The sequence below is a fragment of the Saccopteryx bilineata genome, chromosome 5 (genome assembly GCF_036850765.1).
Source record: "Saccopteryx bilineata isolate mSacBil1 chromosome 5, mSacBil1_pri_phased_curated, whole genome shotgun sequence".
Taxonomy (NCBI): Eukaryota; Metazoa; Chordata; class Mammalia; order Chiroptera; family Emballonuridae; genus Saccopteryx; species Saccopteryx bilineata.
In genome coordinates, this window is record NC_089494.1 from 54,252,435 (window position 1) to 54,268,221 (window position 15,787).

Consider the following 15,787-nt stretch of genomic DNA (forward strand, 5'->3'; position numbering starts at 1 on the left):
AGGGACACTTTCTGATTCTTATTAGAATTGATGATTTGATTCTGGAAGGCAAATTGATTTATTTTAGATTCTATGCAAAAAAGTCAGTCTTTACTTTCATTGCTGCTATAAAATTTAATTTAGAAAACATTTCTCCAACTCTTAAATATAATTTTTCTATTAGTTTTTAGTTTATATATGGGAATATGAGATAGGAATTGAATTTTCACTTTTTCAAAGCAGGAATGAGGTTCTCTATGCTTAATGGTTTCCTTCAAAAGATTTAAATGTCTGTTGCAAAACCTAGTTGTTTTTTTAAAAGAAATCCGTGTGTGTGCGCGCGCGCACGCGCGCATGTATAGTATTGGCCTCAGCCCTTTAGTTTTATTTTAGGAGTTAATATAAGTGGTTTCATTTCTGTACTTCCTTTATATCACAGCAATTTAAAAAGGAGAGCTTTTTGCTTAAATGCTTGTTTTACATGGTTGATATTTTGTTTTTTAATACAATTAGAATTGTTCTTTTGTAACTTATTTTTAGTTTAGTTTTAGAAGAATATTAATTCAGTACATATACTGGGTATCTACTAGTGTGCCAGGTGTTCTAGGAACTAGTAAGATAGCAGAGAGCAGAACCCCAAAGTCTTTGACCTCAAGTAGCTTAGACTCCAGTGGTAATGGAATGTCTTAGTCTGTTTGGGATGCTATAACAAAGTACTGTAGTCTGGGTGTCTTATAAATAACAGAAATTTATTTCTCATAGTCCCAGGGGCTGGAAACCCGAGCTCAGGGTGCCCGCATGGTCAGGTTCAGTGACAGCCCTCTTGTTGTGTCCCACATGGCAGAAAGAACACTAGAGAGCTCTCTGGGGTCTCTTTTGTAAGAATTCTAATCCCTTTCATAGCAGCTCTACCCTCATCACTTAATCACCTCCCATCGGCCCCACCTCCTAATACCTCACACTGAGGATTAGGATATCAACATATAAATTTTGGCTGGCACACAAAAATTTTGTCTACAAGAAAGAGAAATAGAAAAAAATAAACATATATTTCTATGACGTTAAATAATGATAGGTACACCCAGGCATTGGGATGAAAGTATTTGCTGTTATGCAGAGGTGGTCCAGGAAGGCTTCATTGACTGTGAAGTTTTAGAAGAGAGTTGAAAGTCACAAGGAAAGGGAGCTATCTTCCTGTGTTCCAAGAAGAGGGAATAGTAATTGGAAAAGTTTGAGCAAGAAAGTCCTGTACAGGGTCAAGTTAGCAGGGAGCAAAGTAATGGGAAGCGAGGTCATGGAGATTGTTGGAAATACAACACGAAGTGTTTTTCAGGCTTTGTATGGTTTTTGACTTTTATTCTGGGGAAAATGGGAGCCATTTTGGCATTTGAAGCAGAGGACCAACATGATGTAACTTACTTTTAAAATGGATATTCAGACTATATGAGTAGGAGAAAGATTGAAGCAGGAAACAAATGAAGTGGAAAATGATATAATCCGGGGGAAGTATGGTGACTTAAATCAGAACACCAACAGGACAGGTGATGTGAAGAGATCAGACTTTGGATTTATTTGAAGATAGAGCTGGCCAGGTATATTGGTTAGAGGATATGGTCTATATTGAGAGAGAAATATCAAGGATGATATCAAGATATTTTTTAGTATATTATGAAAAAAGGTCAAATATAAAAAATGTAGCCAGACCAGGTGGTGGTGCAGTGGATGGAGCAATGACCTGGGATGCTGAGGACCTAGGTTCAAAACTGAAGTTCACCGGCTCACCAGGCTTGAGCACGGGCTCACCAGCTTGAATGCTGGGTCACTGGCTTGAGTTTGGGATCATAGATATGACCCCATTGTCACTGGCTTGAGCCTAAGGTCACTGACTTGAGCAAGGGGTCACTGGCTTGGCTGGAGCCCCCTGGTCAAGGTACATATGAGAAAACAATTAATGAACAACTAAAGTGCCACAACTGTAAGTTGATGCTTTTCATCTCTCTACCTTCCTGTCTATCTGTCCCTGTCTTCCCCCCATTACAAGAAAGTTAAAGTTAAAAAAATAGAAAACGTAAAAAATGTCACAATGGACACCTATATTTCTACCACCTATAATCTACAGTTCTTAACATTTTTTAATATTTACTGTAAACATTTTATTTTGTCAGCATGTTCTAAAGTAAATTATAGACATCATGACATTTCTCCCAAAAATAGTTCAGTATATATCTTTAAAATCAGATGCCTTACAAATAACCAAATATCATTATGAATAATAGTTGCTTAATTATCATCTATTATGTAGTCCATATTGAAACTTTTACCACGTTTCCCAAAATGTCTTTTATAGCTGATTTATACCAACTAAGTATCCAATGAAGTAAATACTGAAGTAAATATAGTTAAGGTACAACCTTCCCCGCCTCATCTTTCTTATTTTGACATTGACTTATGAAAGAGACTAGATTATTTTTCAGGTAGATAGTCCTCTTAAGTGGTTACTGATGTCTTTGCCATACATTTCAGACAACTGGTCATAGAGGTGTTGTCAGTATTTAATATCTTCCGTGCAGCCCTGATTGGTTGGCTCAGTGATAGAGTATTGGCCTGGCATGTAGATGTCCTGGGTTCGATTCCCGGTCAGGGCACACAGGAGAAGTGCCCATCTAGCTTCTCCACCCCTCCCCTGCTCACTTCTCTCTCTCTCTCTCTCTCTCTCTCTCCTCCTCTTCTGCAACCAAGGCTCAATTACAGCAAGTTGACCCTGGGCACTGAGGATGGCTCCATGGCCTCATTTGGCTCTGGTTGCAACAAAACCAGGGCCCCAGATGGGCAGAGCATTGCCCCCTAGTGGGCTTGCCAGGTGGATCCCCATTGGGGCACATGAGGGAGTCTCTCTCTGCTTCCCCTCCTCTAACTAAAAAAGAAAAAAAAAAGTCTTCCTTGCATCTCACTGCTATTTTGGGACCATTTTGCAGCATACTTTTAAACATTGAAGCTCAATCCATCCGACACTACCAGCTCCATGGGTTGTTGTAGCCCTGTGCACACGGCTGTGCCCTTCTCCCAGTTCTGAAGACTTTAGTTCATTTCATATCTCACTGTCACTCTTTCCAGCACGACTATTGTCATAATTCTGTGAGTTTTGTATAAGTTCTCTCAGTTTTTGACCTTTTTGTCTTCAAAGATCTTGACCTGTGTTTCACTTTACCCACCTCCTCCCATAATCATATTTCTTGATCAGTGGTTCCCAAAGTGTGGTCCCCAGACCAACATGATCAGCACCACCCAAGAGCTTGTCATAAAGGTGAACTCTCAGACCCCCACCTCTGACTACTGAGTCCAAAACTCTGAGGCTGGGACCCAGAAATATGCATTTAAGGAGCTCCTTATATAATTCTGATCAATAGGGAAGCTTATCAAATCTTGTTATGACGATCAGCTATAACTCAATCTCAATTTCCAGTCTTCTGCCCTCCACGTGGCTGCTGCCTTCTGTCTTCCTTGCTCACCTATTCTCTCCCAGCTCCTGAAATCCTTCCAGTTTACTAGACCATAATTAATCAACTTGGCCATATCTTCACTGTTCTTTACCTCTTTTACATCCTCTCTTATCCAGCCATACACTTGACTACTCTTTGACTATTCTCTTTCACATACCATATCCCCCAAACAAATAATCATGACAGCTCTCCATTTAAAAATATATCTAGAATCTAATATATGATATATATATATAAAGTAGAGTGTGTGTATGCACTCCACTTTACTCCAGTCCACCACAATCATTTCCCGCCTGGAATATTTCAACTGTTCTTACTTTGTCAGTATCTGCTCTTGCTGTATCTACTTCCCTTACAGCAGCTAGAGTGATTCTTTTATTGCCCAAGGTTATGTTGCTGTACTGCTCACAGTTCTCCATGCTTCTCCTCTGACTCAGAACAAAAAACACTGTCATGAAAACCTACAAGGTTCTGATCTTCCCTATCCAAGAAGTCACTTTTTCTGCCATTACCTTCTTTTTTTTTCCATTACTGAGCTTTTTTTTTTTTAATCCTTAGAGCTTTTTACTATATCCTTAGAGCTTTTTACTACATGACATACTCTGAATTTTCTTGTTCCCTTCTGTGTCCCACCATTGGAAGCTTCATGAGGGCAGAGTACTTTCTCATTCTATGTGAGAGCCCCAGCTTTTTGAGTACCTTGCCTGGAAAATAACAGACATGCAGAGTTTTGTGGGGGGATTTTGGGGGCTTTTTTTTGGTGTGTGTATGTGAACAGAATGAATGTCATTGTTTTCTCTTTGGCCTAAGGTTAACACTACCCTTTTATTCACTCATCAAATATTTGTCATCTATTATGTGCCCTTCAGTAAGGAGATAGTATATGGAGACAAACCCCAGAAAGTTTTCATTCCAATATGGGAGAACAACTAATAAATAGATACAAAAGTACAACATTGTAAGTATCAAGATTAGGTTGTGTATGGACCTATAAGAACAAACGAGGGGGGGGCATGGCTGATTGTCTCAGCGGTAGGGCATCAACCCAGTGTGTGGAGGTCCCAGGTTCGATTCCCAACCAGGGCACAAAGGAGAAATGCCCATCTGCTTCTCAACCATTCCCCCTCTCCTTCCTCACTCTCTGTTCCCCTCTCCCAGCCAAGGCTCTGTTGGAGCAAAAGTTGGCCCCGGGCGCTGAGAATAGCTCCATGGCCTCTGCCTCAGGCACTAGAGTGGCTCCAGTTGCAACAGCCCAGATGGGCAGAGCATCCCCTCCTGGTGGGTAAGCAGGGTAGATCCCAGTCAGGCGCATGTGAGAGTCTGTCTCTCTGCCTCCCCACTTCTCACTTTATATATATACAAAATAATAATAATAAAAGAACAGATAAGGGGGAAATAACCCAGCCAAAGCTCCAAAGCCCCAAAGTCCCAAGGTCAAGGAGGCCATGGTGTGATTTCCCAAGGAAGTGAAAACTAAGGTGGGTCAAAACAAAGAGTAGAGGTTAATTGGGCAAAGTGGCTATGTGGCAGAAAGGGGAGGTGGGCAGATAGCTGGGAGGGCAGGTGCAAGGGCACTGTGGTAGAGGGAACATAGTTCAAGAAACTGAACAGAGTAGAGGGAGAATGAGGAGGGAACATAGAAGATCAGAAGTTTGGAGACTTTTAAGTTATTTCCCTATTCCACCTAATTATGAACATGTTAAAAATTCTTTATTCATAGAAATCCCATCTGATCCCTAAATTGGTATTAAATTACTACCTGATTTATATATATGCAGCTTCATAGTCATCATATTAAAAGCACCCAAAAGGAAAAGAGAAATGAGAAGAACATGAAAACATCTCTAGTGAAAAATTAGTTTTGTTGACTTGTGTTGAAAAGACCTCAATTTACTGGAATATCTAAGGAATGAAATATTCTAATTAATTTACTTAATTTTTATTGCTATTGTTAATTGAGTCTTAGTGTTAACTGAGGCTTAAGGATAAAATTATTTTGTTTAAATCATTTTGGAAAATCTTTAAACAATCATTTTATCCCCTTTCCTGCATTATTTAGGGGATTATTTCACAAAGGATAGATGGAACACATAGTGTGCACTTTTTTTTTTTTTTTTTTACAGAGACAGAGAGATAATCAGAGAGAGGGATAGACAGGGATAGACAGACAGGAACGGAGAGATGAGAAGCATCAATCATTAGTTTTTCGTTGCGCATTGCGACACCTTAGTTGTTCATTGATTGCTTTCTCATATGTGCCTTGACCGCGGGCCTTCAGCAGACCGAATAACCCTTTGCTCGAGCCAGCAACCTTGGTTCCAAGCTGGTGAGCTTTTGCTCAAATCAGATGAGCCCGTGCTCAAGCTGGTGACCTCAGGGTCTTGAACCTGGGTCCTCTGCATCCCAGTCCGATGCTCTATCCACTGTGCCACCGCCTGGTCAGGCAGTGTGCACTTTTATACATATATGTTTAAAGGCGACAAGCTTTCAAGAACATTGCACTTACCTTTCCATGTGCCAAATGCCTGTTTTGCATTCCCAACAACTTCTATCCTCCCATGGTCATGATGTAGGAAAATGGAGAAACGCAAGTTGGTTTTTATGATAATATTTGGGGACTGCCATTTGATGCTTAGACACCTTCTTTACTGAGACTGCCCTGCTTGAGAAACGAAGCAGGGCCTTTGATAAATGTACCAGGTACAGCAAACTTAGTTTCAATATATTGAACCTGACCCTTGGACTCTGGGGTTTAGAATAAGCTTCTTGTCCTGGTGTTTTCAGTAAACGGGAACCGTGGATTTCTGTGGGCAGTCCTCCTGGTTAAAGGGCAGCAGTTTTTTCCCTCAGGGCTTTCTTTTTATACCTGATTCAGAATCACGGATTACATTTACTTGTCATCTCTTTAATCTGAAATAAATCCTCTGCCTTTTTTTTTGTCTTTCATGGCTTTGACCTTTATTTTCTTTCAAAAGAGTTATTTTAAGAATGCTCCTCAGCTTGCATTCGTCTGAGTGTTTCATTATGTTAGAGCCACACTGTGCACTTTGGGCAGAAGCACCACAGAAGTGGTGGCACGTCCTCACGCTGTAAGTGTAATACGCATTTGTTTGTACCTTTAAGGGTGTTGTTAACGTGACCACATGGCTAAAGTGCTGTCTGCCAGATTTCCACATTGTAAATGGGGACATCTTTACCCTTGTAATGAGAACAACAAGGAGGGACAGCGTTTTAAAATAAGTAAACATTTGGTTTCCCAATTGATTGTCGCTGATGGTTTTGACATCCATTACTAATTCTTGCCTGAATCCATTGTTATTATGATGGTTGAAAACTGCTTTTTTTTTTTTTAACTTGGTGACTTCTCCCATATTTATTAGTTTGTTTTCTACCATAAAACAGAGTTTTCCCTTCTGCACTTTAGTATCATAAATTACTCTCTTTATCCAATTTTATATTGTCTTTGTTTGGCCAGTGGGAGTCCTGAGATGAGATAGTGGGTATTTATTTCATCAGTGTGTTTTGTGTGTCATAAAAACTAGTTAATAGGGGCACATAGAGAAAATTTGAGAGTGAGAAGGCAGAGAGGTGCAGTCTGTCGGTGATTGGGAAAGGCCTCAGTGATAGAGTGATATTTGAAGTGAGCTTTGGCAAAGGGGTAGAATTTTTAGGGAACTGGTGATCAGATGGGGGGAAAGGAAAAACCATCTGAACAAAGGAGGACCTGGAACACCTGGAATTTGGCAAGTACATGGATCCAAAGCATGATGGGGAAGTGGAGATGGAACAGAAAACTCCTACATTTACTTACCTTTGGGCATTTGTTATGCTGTTTGTCCTGCTTAGAAATTCCTCCATTGTCCCACCTCTGCTCTTTTGCTAAGGGATCTGGAGCGATGTAGGGAAGGAGGGAATTATAAGTAGCGAAAACAACATGAGCCAAAACCCCACTCCAGTACTACCTTCTCCAGGAAGCCTTTTCCATGTCCCTAAAGGGAGTTAACCATCCTCCTCTCATACATTCTGCAGCCCAGTGTGACTGTCAACACATCCAATCTGTCTTGTGCTGCTTCTATTTGATGATATAGCCCTTCTTCCTTTAAAACATGAACCATGTCTTAATTGCTTTGCCCCCCTTCCCAGCACTCAGCACAATGTTTTTCAATATGTGTGAGAGAAGGAGAGGTGATAGGTAGGGGTTTGTTGTGGGGAGGGGGTTAAATGTCATTTTAAGGGCTTTGGGCTTGCTTTGTCATCAGCGATGAGCCATGACAGCTTTTGAACAATGCAGGTCTGGTCAGAGCTGGGATGGAAGGAGAACATCACACCACCTGTGCCTTAGCCTGGGGCACACTGAGCCAGAGGGCGAGAGCCAGAGGGGGCAGAAGGAACAGGAGGAAGTAGTTACTGTCTCACAACCCTGGGCAGTCATTTACATGTAGGAATTGAAAAAGAAGGAAGAAATTGCTTGTGGCTTTGAGGTTTCAGGACTAGGTGATAGGAGATTGACAGAGGCCTTTACCAAAGAGGGATGCAAAGGGTAATTACACAGCATAAGGAGTTCAGCATGGTCCTGTAACTTCCTCATCCCAAAGTCTCCCTGAACTCAAAACAATACATGCTATTGAAGATTCAAGTATATCAAATATGATGAAAACTAAACCACTGTCTCCACTTAGGGCACAAAAAAACTGACTTTGGTGTAATGAATATTTTTTCCATTGGTTTTATTAAAAACCAATGTCAGTAACTGCTTTTTTAAGATTGACTCATGGCCATGTGAGAACAGCTTACTGTGACTCAGTCATCAGCTTTCTTTTGGCTCCTCTGTCCCTTCTGCCCCTTCCTAACAACAGAAAATTTGCTTTGCACCTGCTCCAATTGGATTCTAAGCGATAAACATCTTGCAAGCCTAGAAAATTGTAGTATCAAATCTCAGCCCCAACTGTGAGGCAGCACTATCATCGAATCCCTGCTGAGAGGCGTTGCTTTCCCAGGTCCCAGGGGAAGAGTCCTTCCTCCCCTGGCCCCTTTTCAGGCTTGAACTTCGACCTAAGCACTCTTTTTAAGCTCCCAGCATGCATTGCTCTGGCTGCTGGCCTTGACCCAGCCCTGCATGCTCCCCTGTACCCTGGGCTCCTCCGCAGATCAGGCCGGGTAGCCCTGAGGTCACTGGAATGCCTAATTCCAATAATGAGCATATTTATCCAAAAAGAGGGAAGAGACTTTTCTCTTTGTTATAGTCCATTGCTTTTCTCCCCAGAAACAAATGCTAAAGAAAACATTTCATATATAGCATTTGTGATTTGGCAAATAGATATAAACATTGCCTAATATTCACAGTTTCTTTTATTCACATCTTCCTCGACAAATCGAACGCTTTGTTATAACTCAAGGTTTATTTTAAAAGGGATATTCCTATTTCACAGGTAGGAATTGCAAATGTTTTAATCTAATACCATATTGAGGGAAAGTCTTGTAAAACTTTCAAAAGAAAATAGTAAATACTATTTAAATAGGTATATAGCATTCTAACTGGACGAGTATATGGTTTAAAAGGGAATAAAGAAATGCTGACAGAGGCTGTATAACCTTGTCATTATGCTTGCCTCTTAGGTTTTTCGAACAGACCAACGTCATTAAAAATACTTCTTAACCCCCAAAGCCACAAAAAAGAAGCTACCCAGGTCTACTATGAGAAGGTTGAACCACTGTTGAAGATTGCAGAAATAAAGACTGATGTAACAAGTATGTTGTTTTCAGAATATAATCTTCCCATTTAAAAAAATCACAGTTAAGGAGGCAAAATAACCTGAATTTGATCTAAGTCCAAATTTAGGAAGATACTTGTAACATCTAAAAATCTGTTTTAAGTGTTTCCATAACTCTATTGCAGCCAGCTTCAGGATTATAAATTTAATTATTTTTTTCTTTTTTGTGATATTTTTACTAGAATATCAATATTTTCACTTTAGAACATTTTCCGGACTTAACAAATTATTAGGTTATCATTTTAAAAGGAGTTATACTCTTTTTGATATCTTCATTGACATGTTTCTATTTACACGTTATTTCTGCAGTTTGACAAGCAATTGATTTTTTTCTCCCTTAAATGTTCCATGTTTTTCCATGGAATCTTCATTAGGTGGTTTTTGTTCTGACTCTGACCCCTGCTGGTTAGGTCAAAACTAAGCAGTTAATGCTGGGGTTAGATGAATTCAGAGAAGCCAGAAGCTTAAATCTATTGTCTAAAATAAGAAAGCTGCTTAGGTTTGTGCCTAGGAAAATAGAAATCTGCTACTTCTAAAGTTAATAGAAAGAAGATTAGTAAAATCCTTTTCAACTTTTTGAATTTGGTAATCAAATCCCTTTGTTTCCTGGAGACAAGATTATTTTTCCCACAGGGAGGTGGACTGAGAAGGAGGGTTGATGCTTTTGATAATCATACCCTCCATTTTTCTGGTTTTCTTTCTATGTAGCTTTACTAATATACAGTGTAGATTTATAGCAAATTTTCATTTATAAAGAGTACTGAGTAATAAGCTGACTCAGGAAAGAAGGCCAGTATGCACTTGGGTGGTCCTAGTCCCAACTATAAATGTCTGGAGACGGGTCTAAAATCACCTGGCTTTACTCAGCTGTAGCCACAGAAAGAGGAGTTTTGCAATGTTACACAAGTTCATGAAGCCCACACCTCATGACTTGATGAACTGGGGTAGGAGGAAGTTTCTAAAAATAAAGTGAAAACAAGAAAGAAAAGACCACCACTGTGGGAAGGTCAGCCACCCAAAAAGGCATCTACTACAATGGAAGTTCAAGAGAAACTGCCATAAAAAACACAAGAGGAATTTAAGAATTAAAATAAAATTATAGAATAGATGTTAACCTTTCCTCTTTGTGGCTTATGACTTAGGTGATTTATAAGGAAAAGAAGCAGTTCAAATCTATCATTTGAAGTAGTTCAAAGATTGGCAGAAGGAAAAATTTAGCACTCGTATTAGGATGAGACAATTAAATGTGGACTAAACTTATTGACAAAACCAATAACACTAATTATTTTGTTTCATGTTATTTTGATTTAATATCCAGAACAGTTTTACATGGATGTTACTATATATCATTCTATTCCACTCAAGAATCTCTTGTTGAATGATTCCTGTTAAACACTATGCAGAATGGAAGGTGATTATGCTATCCTACATGTTCTGGAGTGACCTATAGTTCATTAAGGACTAAAATGGATATTTAAAATAAATATAATTGGAATATCATAAAAAAAAACTACAGTGTTTAAAGGGGTGATATTAACTTTGATGAGATGATTCAAAATATTTGAACTGGGCAGTTTTGGAGTGTTGGAGAAGGCAAAAAATGTTTTTTTGTGCATACATGGAATTGAGGGACGGAACGCAAGCTAGCAGGTGCATACATGTGTGATGTGAGTGTATTGTACCCATAATATTTTGGGAGTTCTTTACTTTGCCTTTTAGTTTTGACTTCATGTTAAATCTTAAAACATCATCATGAAATGGTTGCCAGTGAATTGGATTTTTTTTTAATTCAAACCTAGTGGGGTCTGAGGAGGTGTGAGTATGTATGTGAGAGATCCAACATGCTTTAATTATGAACAAGGATTCAAACTCTTCCTTTTAGTTTGACTGTCCCAATATAGCATGTATGCCCAACCTGGAACAATCACTCTCTTCACTCTCCACAACCTTCCCATGGGCTGAAGGTGGTAGTTCTTTATCCTGAAGGCTGAGGAAACCTGAACTGAATCTGGGTTCTGTTAGAGAGGGGAAAAAAAGGGCACAAATGATTCAGCCATCAGAATAAAGAGTAGAAAGGAAGAGAGACAGGGAGGAGGAAAGAAACTGGTACAGAAACCTGACCCAAGGCAGAGGTAAGGACAGGAATGTGGTTTCCTTTGTAAAACAATTGTATTAGAAAGAAAAAAGATGATGTTCTAGGACTTTTATTTTCTTTCTAAATTTATAAAGGTTATTGAATATTGTATTTAGTTTGACATGAAATAAAATTAGAATATTACATAAAGCAAATTTAGAATTTACATATTTGTGGAGAATGGCTAATTAGTAGTTGCCTAACAGTCCTCCTACAGGCAAAATTCTGAAATTGCATCTTTTATTTGTAGAACTATTTCAGGGTATATCTATATACGCTAAATATTTATTTAAAAGTTTCTAATTTTGTAGGAAGGACTAAATTAACATGTGGATACTTGAAAATTTTTACAATCCTGCTGCATATTCTCACAGTGTAGTTCTGTAGTTTGAATAAGGTAATATATTTGAAACTACATTTTGTATTATAAAGTGCTATCGAAATGTCAGTGCTGTGCATTTCAGTTTCATAAAATTATGTAATAGTAAGATTCAATTCACACTTCATTTGAAAGAAAAATTATCTTAAAGAATAAAGCAGAAAGGGTATATATCTTCTACATGTCCAATGTGCTTATTGTTTCGATGTATCTTGTGAACATTGCTGAGGCCAAATGGAATTTGAATTACATAATAAACTCTATACAGTGATTAATTCATTGGAAGATAGTGCTATATAAATGAGGCAGGATTTGAAAAATTAGAGCTAGATATATTCGTTATAAAATAATTTTTTATAAATTTCTTTTACAGATCTCATCACATTAATAAAAATACTTAATTCTTTCATTTTGCTTGTGATGAAACCCAAACTATTTCTAAATTATACATCAGCATTTTTAGAAATAAACTAGATTTGCATCCCCTCATCACCAGTGCAATATCTTATTTTATAATGGTTCAGAAAAACTTCCGGGATAAACTAGAAAGAGTTTAATTATTTTTTTCTAATAACTTGGTATATGAATCAAAGTAAAGCATGGGTGGCAAGCCCATGCTGGCATATGATAGCATTTCTTTCTCTTCCTACCAAAACAGAGAAGACTTTAGGAATTAGACCATTAAAGGAAAGAGGAATTTGGAGAGATCTTAGAGTCATAGGATAAATCTGAGAATAATAAAGTGAAATCAAACTGGAGAGAACTTAGAGGCTTTCTGTTTCTCCAAGAGGTAGAGTGCAGGTGTGTGACATTCCTTATGCATGAGCACCCAGCCTTGGCTTGGGCACCCTATGATTGAGTCAGTTATGCCATTCATGGATAATACTGATGGGCAATCTTATCTTGAATTCAGGGTCACCATGTTTGTGTGCAAATTAAAAAAGCGTGCCTCCTTTGTGCCCTAAGGCGTTGGTTCAGCTCAAGATCACCTAGCAAGCAAGGTTGGTGTATTGATTAGATGCAAATTCACTTGTCTCTTTTGCCAGATGCCTTTGTGCAAAGCATAAATGTATAATAAGGAGAATTTGTGAGCTGACATTTGCCTTCTTATAATTTTTATCCACTAGAGTTAATATTATACATATTATTCTTGATCTCATTTGTTTGTGTTTTTCAGTCAATCTTTGTATTAACAATGGACTGCTAGCTAAATCTTGTCATGCTCATTATTATGGTCAAAGACATTTCTCTAATGCAGCCTTGATCTTTGCCAGCTCAGGGCCCGTCAGAATGCCCAGTCACCAGATAAATTTTCCTTTCTGGCTTGTCCTGGGAAGAATTATCAAGAAAGTGACATTTATTGTCATTTTTCTTTCTTCTTCTTCTTGCATCTAACTTTAAGCAGCTCTCATTTTTGAATTTTTTCTCTTTGATTCTTTGTATCTCTATTGAAATCTTTCCTTTCTTGGATATGCCTCTTGTTATTTTTTTATATTCAGTGGTGGGATTCAAATAATTTAATAATTGGTTCTCTGCCCTAATGACTATTTTAAGTACTAAAAAATGAATGATGTGCTGAAAGGTAGTGCATTTAATACTTAAATAAGAACAATAAAAGAGGTACAAAAACTAGATTATGTTATGTTATAAAGTAACAAATGCAAGGGAATTAAAATGTAGTATTAATGACACCAGCAGCCTCCACCATGCCACCAAAGTTTGACCCCAATGAAATCAAAGTCATATACCTGAGGTGTACCAGAGGGGAAGTCAGTGCCACATCTGCCCTGGCCCCCAAGATTGGCCCCCTAGGCCTGTCCTCAAAAAAGGTTGGTGATAACATCGCCAAAGCAACTGGTGATTGGAAAGGTCTGAGGATTACAGTGAAATTGACCATTCAGAACAGATAGGCTCAGATTGAGGTAATGCCTTCTGCCTCTGCTCTGATCATCAAAGCCCTCAGAGAACCACCACGAGACAGAAAGAAGCAAAAATAAACATTAAGCACAGTGGAAATATTACTTTTGATGAGACTGTCAACATTGCCCAACAGATGCGGCTGATCTTTAGCCAGAGAACTCTCTGGAACCGTTAAAGAGATTCTGGGGACTGCCCAGTCTGTGGGCTGCAATGTTGATGGTCGCCACCTTCATGACATCATAGATGACATCAACAGTGGTACAATGGAATGCCTGGCTAATTAAGAACCACAAAGGAAAATGTTTCAATTAAAAATCACTTGACAAATAAAAAAAGTATTAAATCAAAAGTATAATGAGTTTTATGAAAATAATAAATATTACAAGCATAGTTCCATCAAATTTTTTTCACCTGTGGACAAAATCAACATTACTAAGGGCACTTAGATATGCTTTTGTGCAGATGAACATTAAAAAAAGGTAAGGATTGTAAATTTGTAATTTCCACATTGAACAGTTACCCAGACACCCACCTTAGACAGAATCCTTATTACAAGTGCCATTTTATTTATTTATTTGTTTATTTTTGTATTTTTCTGAAGCTGAAAATGGGGAGGCAGTCAGACAGACTCCCGCATGCTCCCGACCAGGATCCACCCGGCACGCCCACCAGGGGCAATGCTCTGCCCATCTGGGGCATTGCTCTGTTGCAACCAGAGCCATTCTAGTGCCTGAGGCAGAGGCCATGGAGCCATCCTCAGCACCCGGGCCATCTTTGCTCCAATGGAGCCTTGGCTGTGGGAGGGGAAGAGAGAGACAGAGAGGAAGGAGAGGGGAAGGGGTGGAGAAGCAGATGGGTGCTTCTCCTGTGTGCCCTGGCTGGGAATCGAACCCGGGACTCCTGCAACAAGTGCCATTTTAACAACCTGTTCGTCGAACTAAAAAAAATTTGTTATTGGTTCTGCCGAACTGGTGCAAACCAGCTGATTCCCACCACTGCTATAAATAAGCAGAAATTTCTTCACCCAGCAGAAAACTGAATCCAAAAAGATACTAGTGGGCTGAGACATTACTTCTTTCAAATTTTACCTGCTTATTAAAATTCTGGACAGTAAATATGTTTGCATTATAGTCAGCTAGCAAGAGAAAAAATTCTAGGTGAAAGTCTTTTTTTATTATCCCATAAATAATTGTGGATGTAAATGGTCTATTCCAGTTCTAATAATCAGATGTCAGGATGTTGAAACTTTGTTTCTGGGGACGGTGGAGAATTTAGGAAAGTGACATGATCAAATAAGTGTTTGAGAAAGGTCATTCTGGCTAGAGTGGGACAAATGTTGGAGAGAGACAGAAGAGACTGTTGTAGTATATACATTAAAGATGGTGGTAACTGTATCTAGAGATTTGGCTTAAGGACTGTTGGGGTGCTGCAGCATAATTGAAGACAGAAACAACTGACATTGGCCATGGAGTGGTTGTGGAGAGGAAGAGGTCATTTCCTGTCTTGGGCAATGGGGAGTGGATCATGGAATACAAACAGAACCATTTCAAAGGCAATCTATCTAAAGATGGAAATGATGGATTTCTTTTTGAGCTTACAAAGTTTGAAGCAACTACAGTGGTACCTTGAGATACAAATTTAATTTGTTCTGTAACTGAGCTCGTAAGTCAGTCAATTTGGTATATTAAACTGCCGATACTGGACCCATGCGCCAACGCGCCAACTAGCGTCAGCTTCCAGAATCACGACTCGTATCTCGGAATTTTGCTCGGATCTCGAACAAAAATATGTATGGACCGAGTCATAGCTCGTATCTTAAAAAAATTTATATGTTGGTTTCTTCGTATCTCAAGGTACCACTGTATAGGACAGGAAAGAAAATGACATCTCAGTATTTAATCCACTTATCACCAGACCCAAAATGTGCTTTAAGTCCAAACAAAATTATCTGATTTTACTTCAGCCCATTTCCTCATCAACATTCAACATCAACCTCAAGATATTACTCTCTTCCAGCTTTGTCTTCTTGGGAAATAAATATTTAAACTGAAGGTTAGGGTGAGGGACCCTAGCAGTGAGAACTATGTGTTTGAAGACTTAGAAG

At 38.8% G+C, this 15,787-nt stretch overlaps 1 protein-coding gene and 1 pseudogene across 1 annotated transcript in view; both read left to right on the forward strand.

Annotated features, from left to right (window-relative positions):
- The window catches only part of CERKL (ceramide kinase like), a 137,263-nt gene that overhangs the window by 76,428 nt on the left and 45,048 nt on the right, over nt 1-15,787 (forward strand). Inside the window, exon 3 of the mRNA XM_066233689.1 lies at nt 9,096-9,227. Within this exon, the coding sequence (XP_066089786.1) occupies nt 9,096-9,227 (132 nt within the window). The remainder of the gene's footprint in view (nt 1-9,095; nt 9,228-15,787) is intronic.
- LOC136306196 (large ribosomal subunit protein uL11-like) lies at nt 13,458-13,967 on the forward strand (annotated as a pseudogene).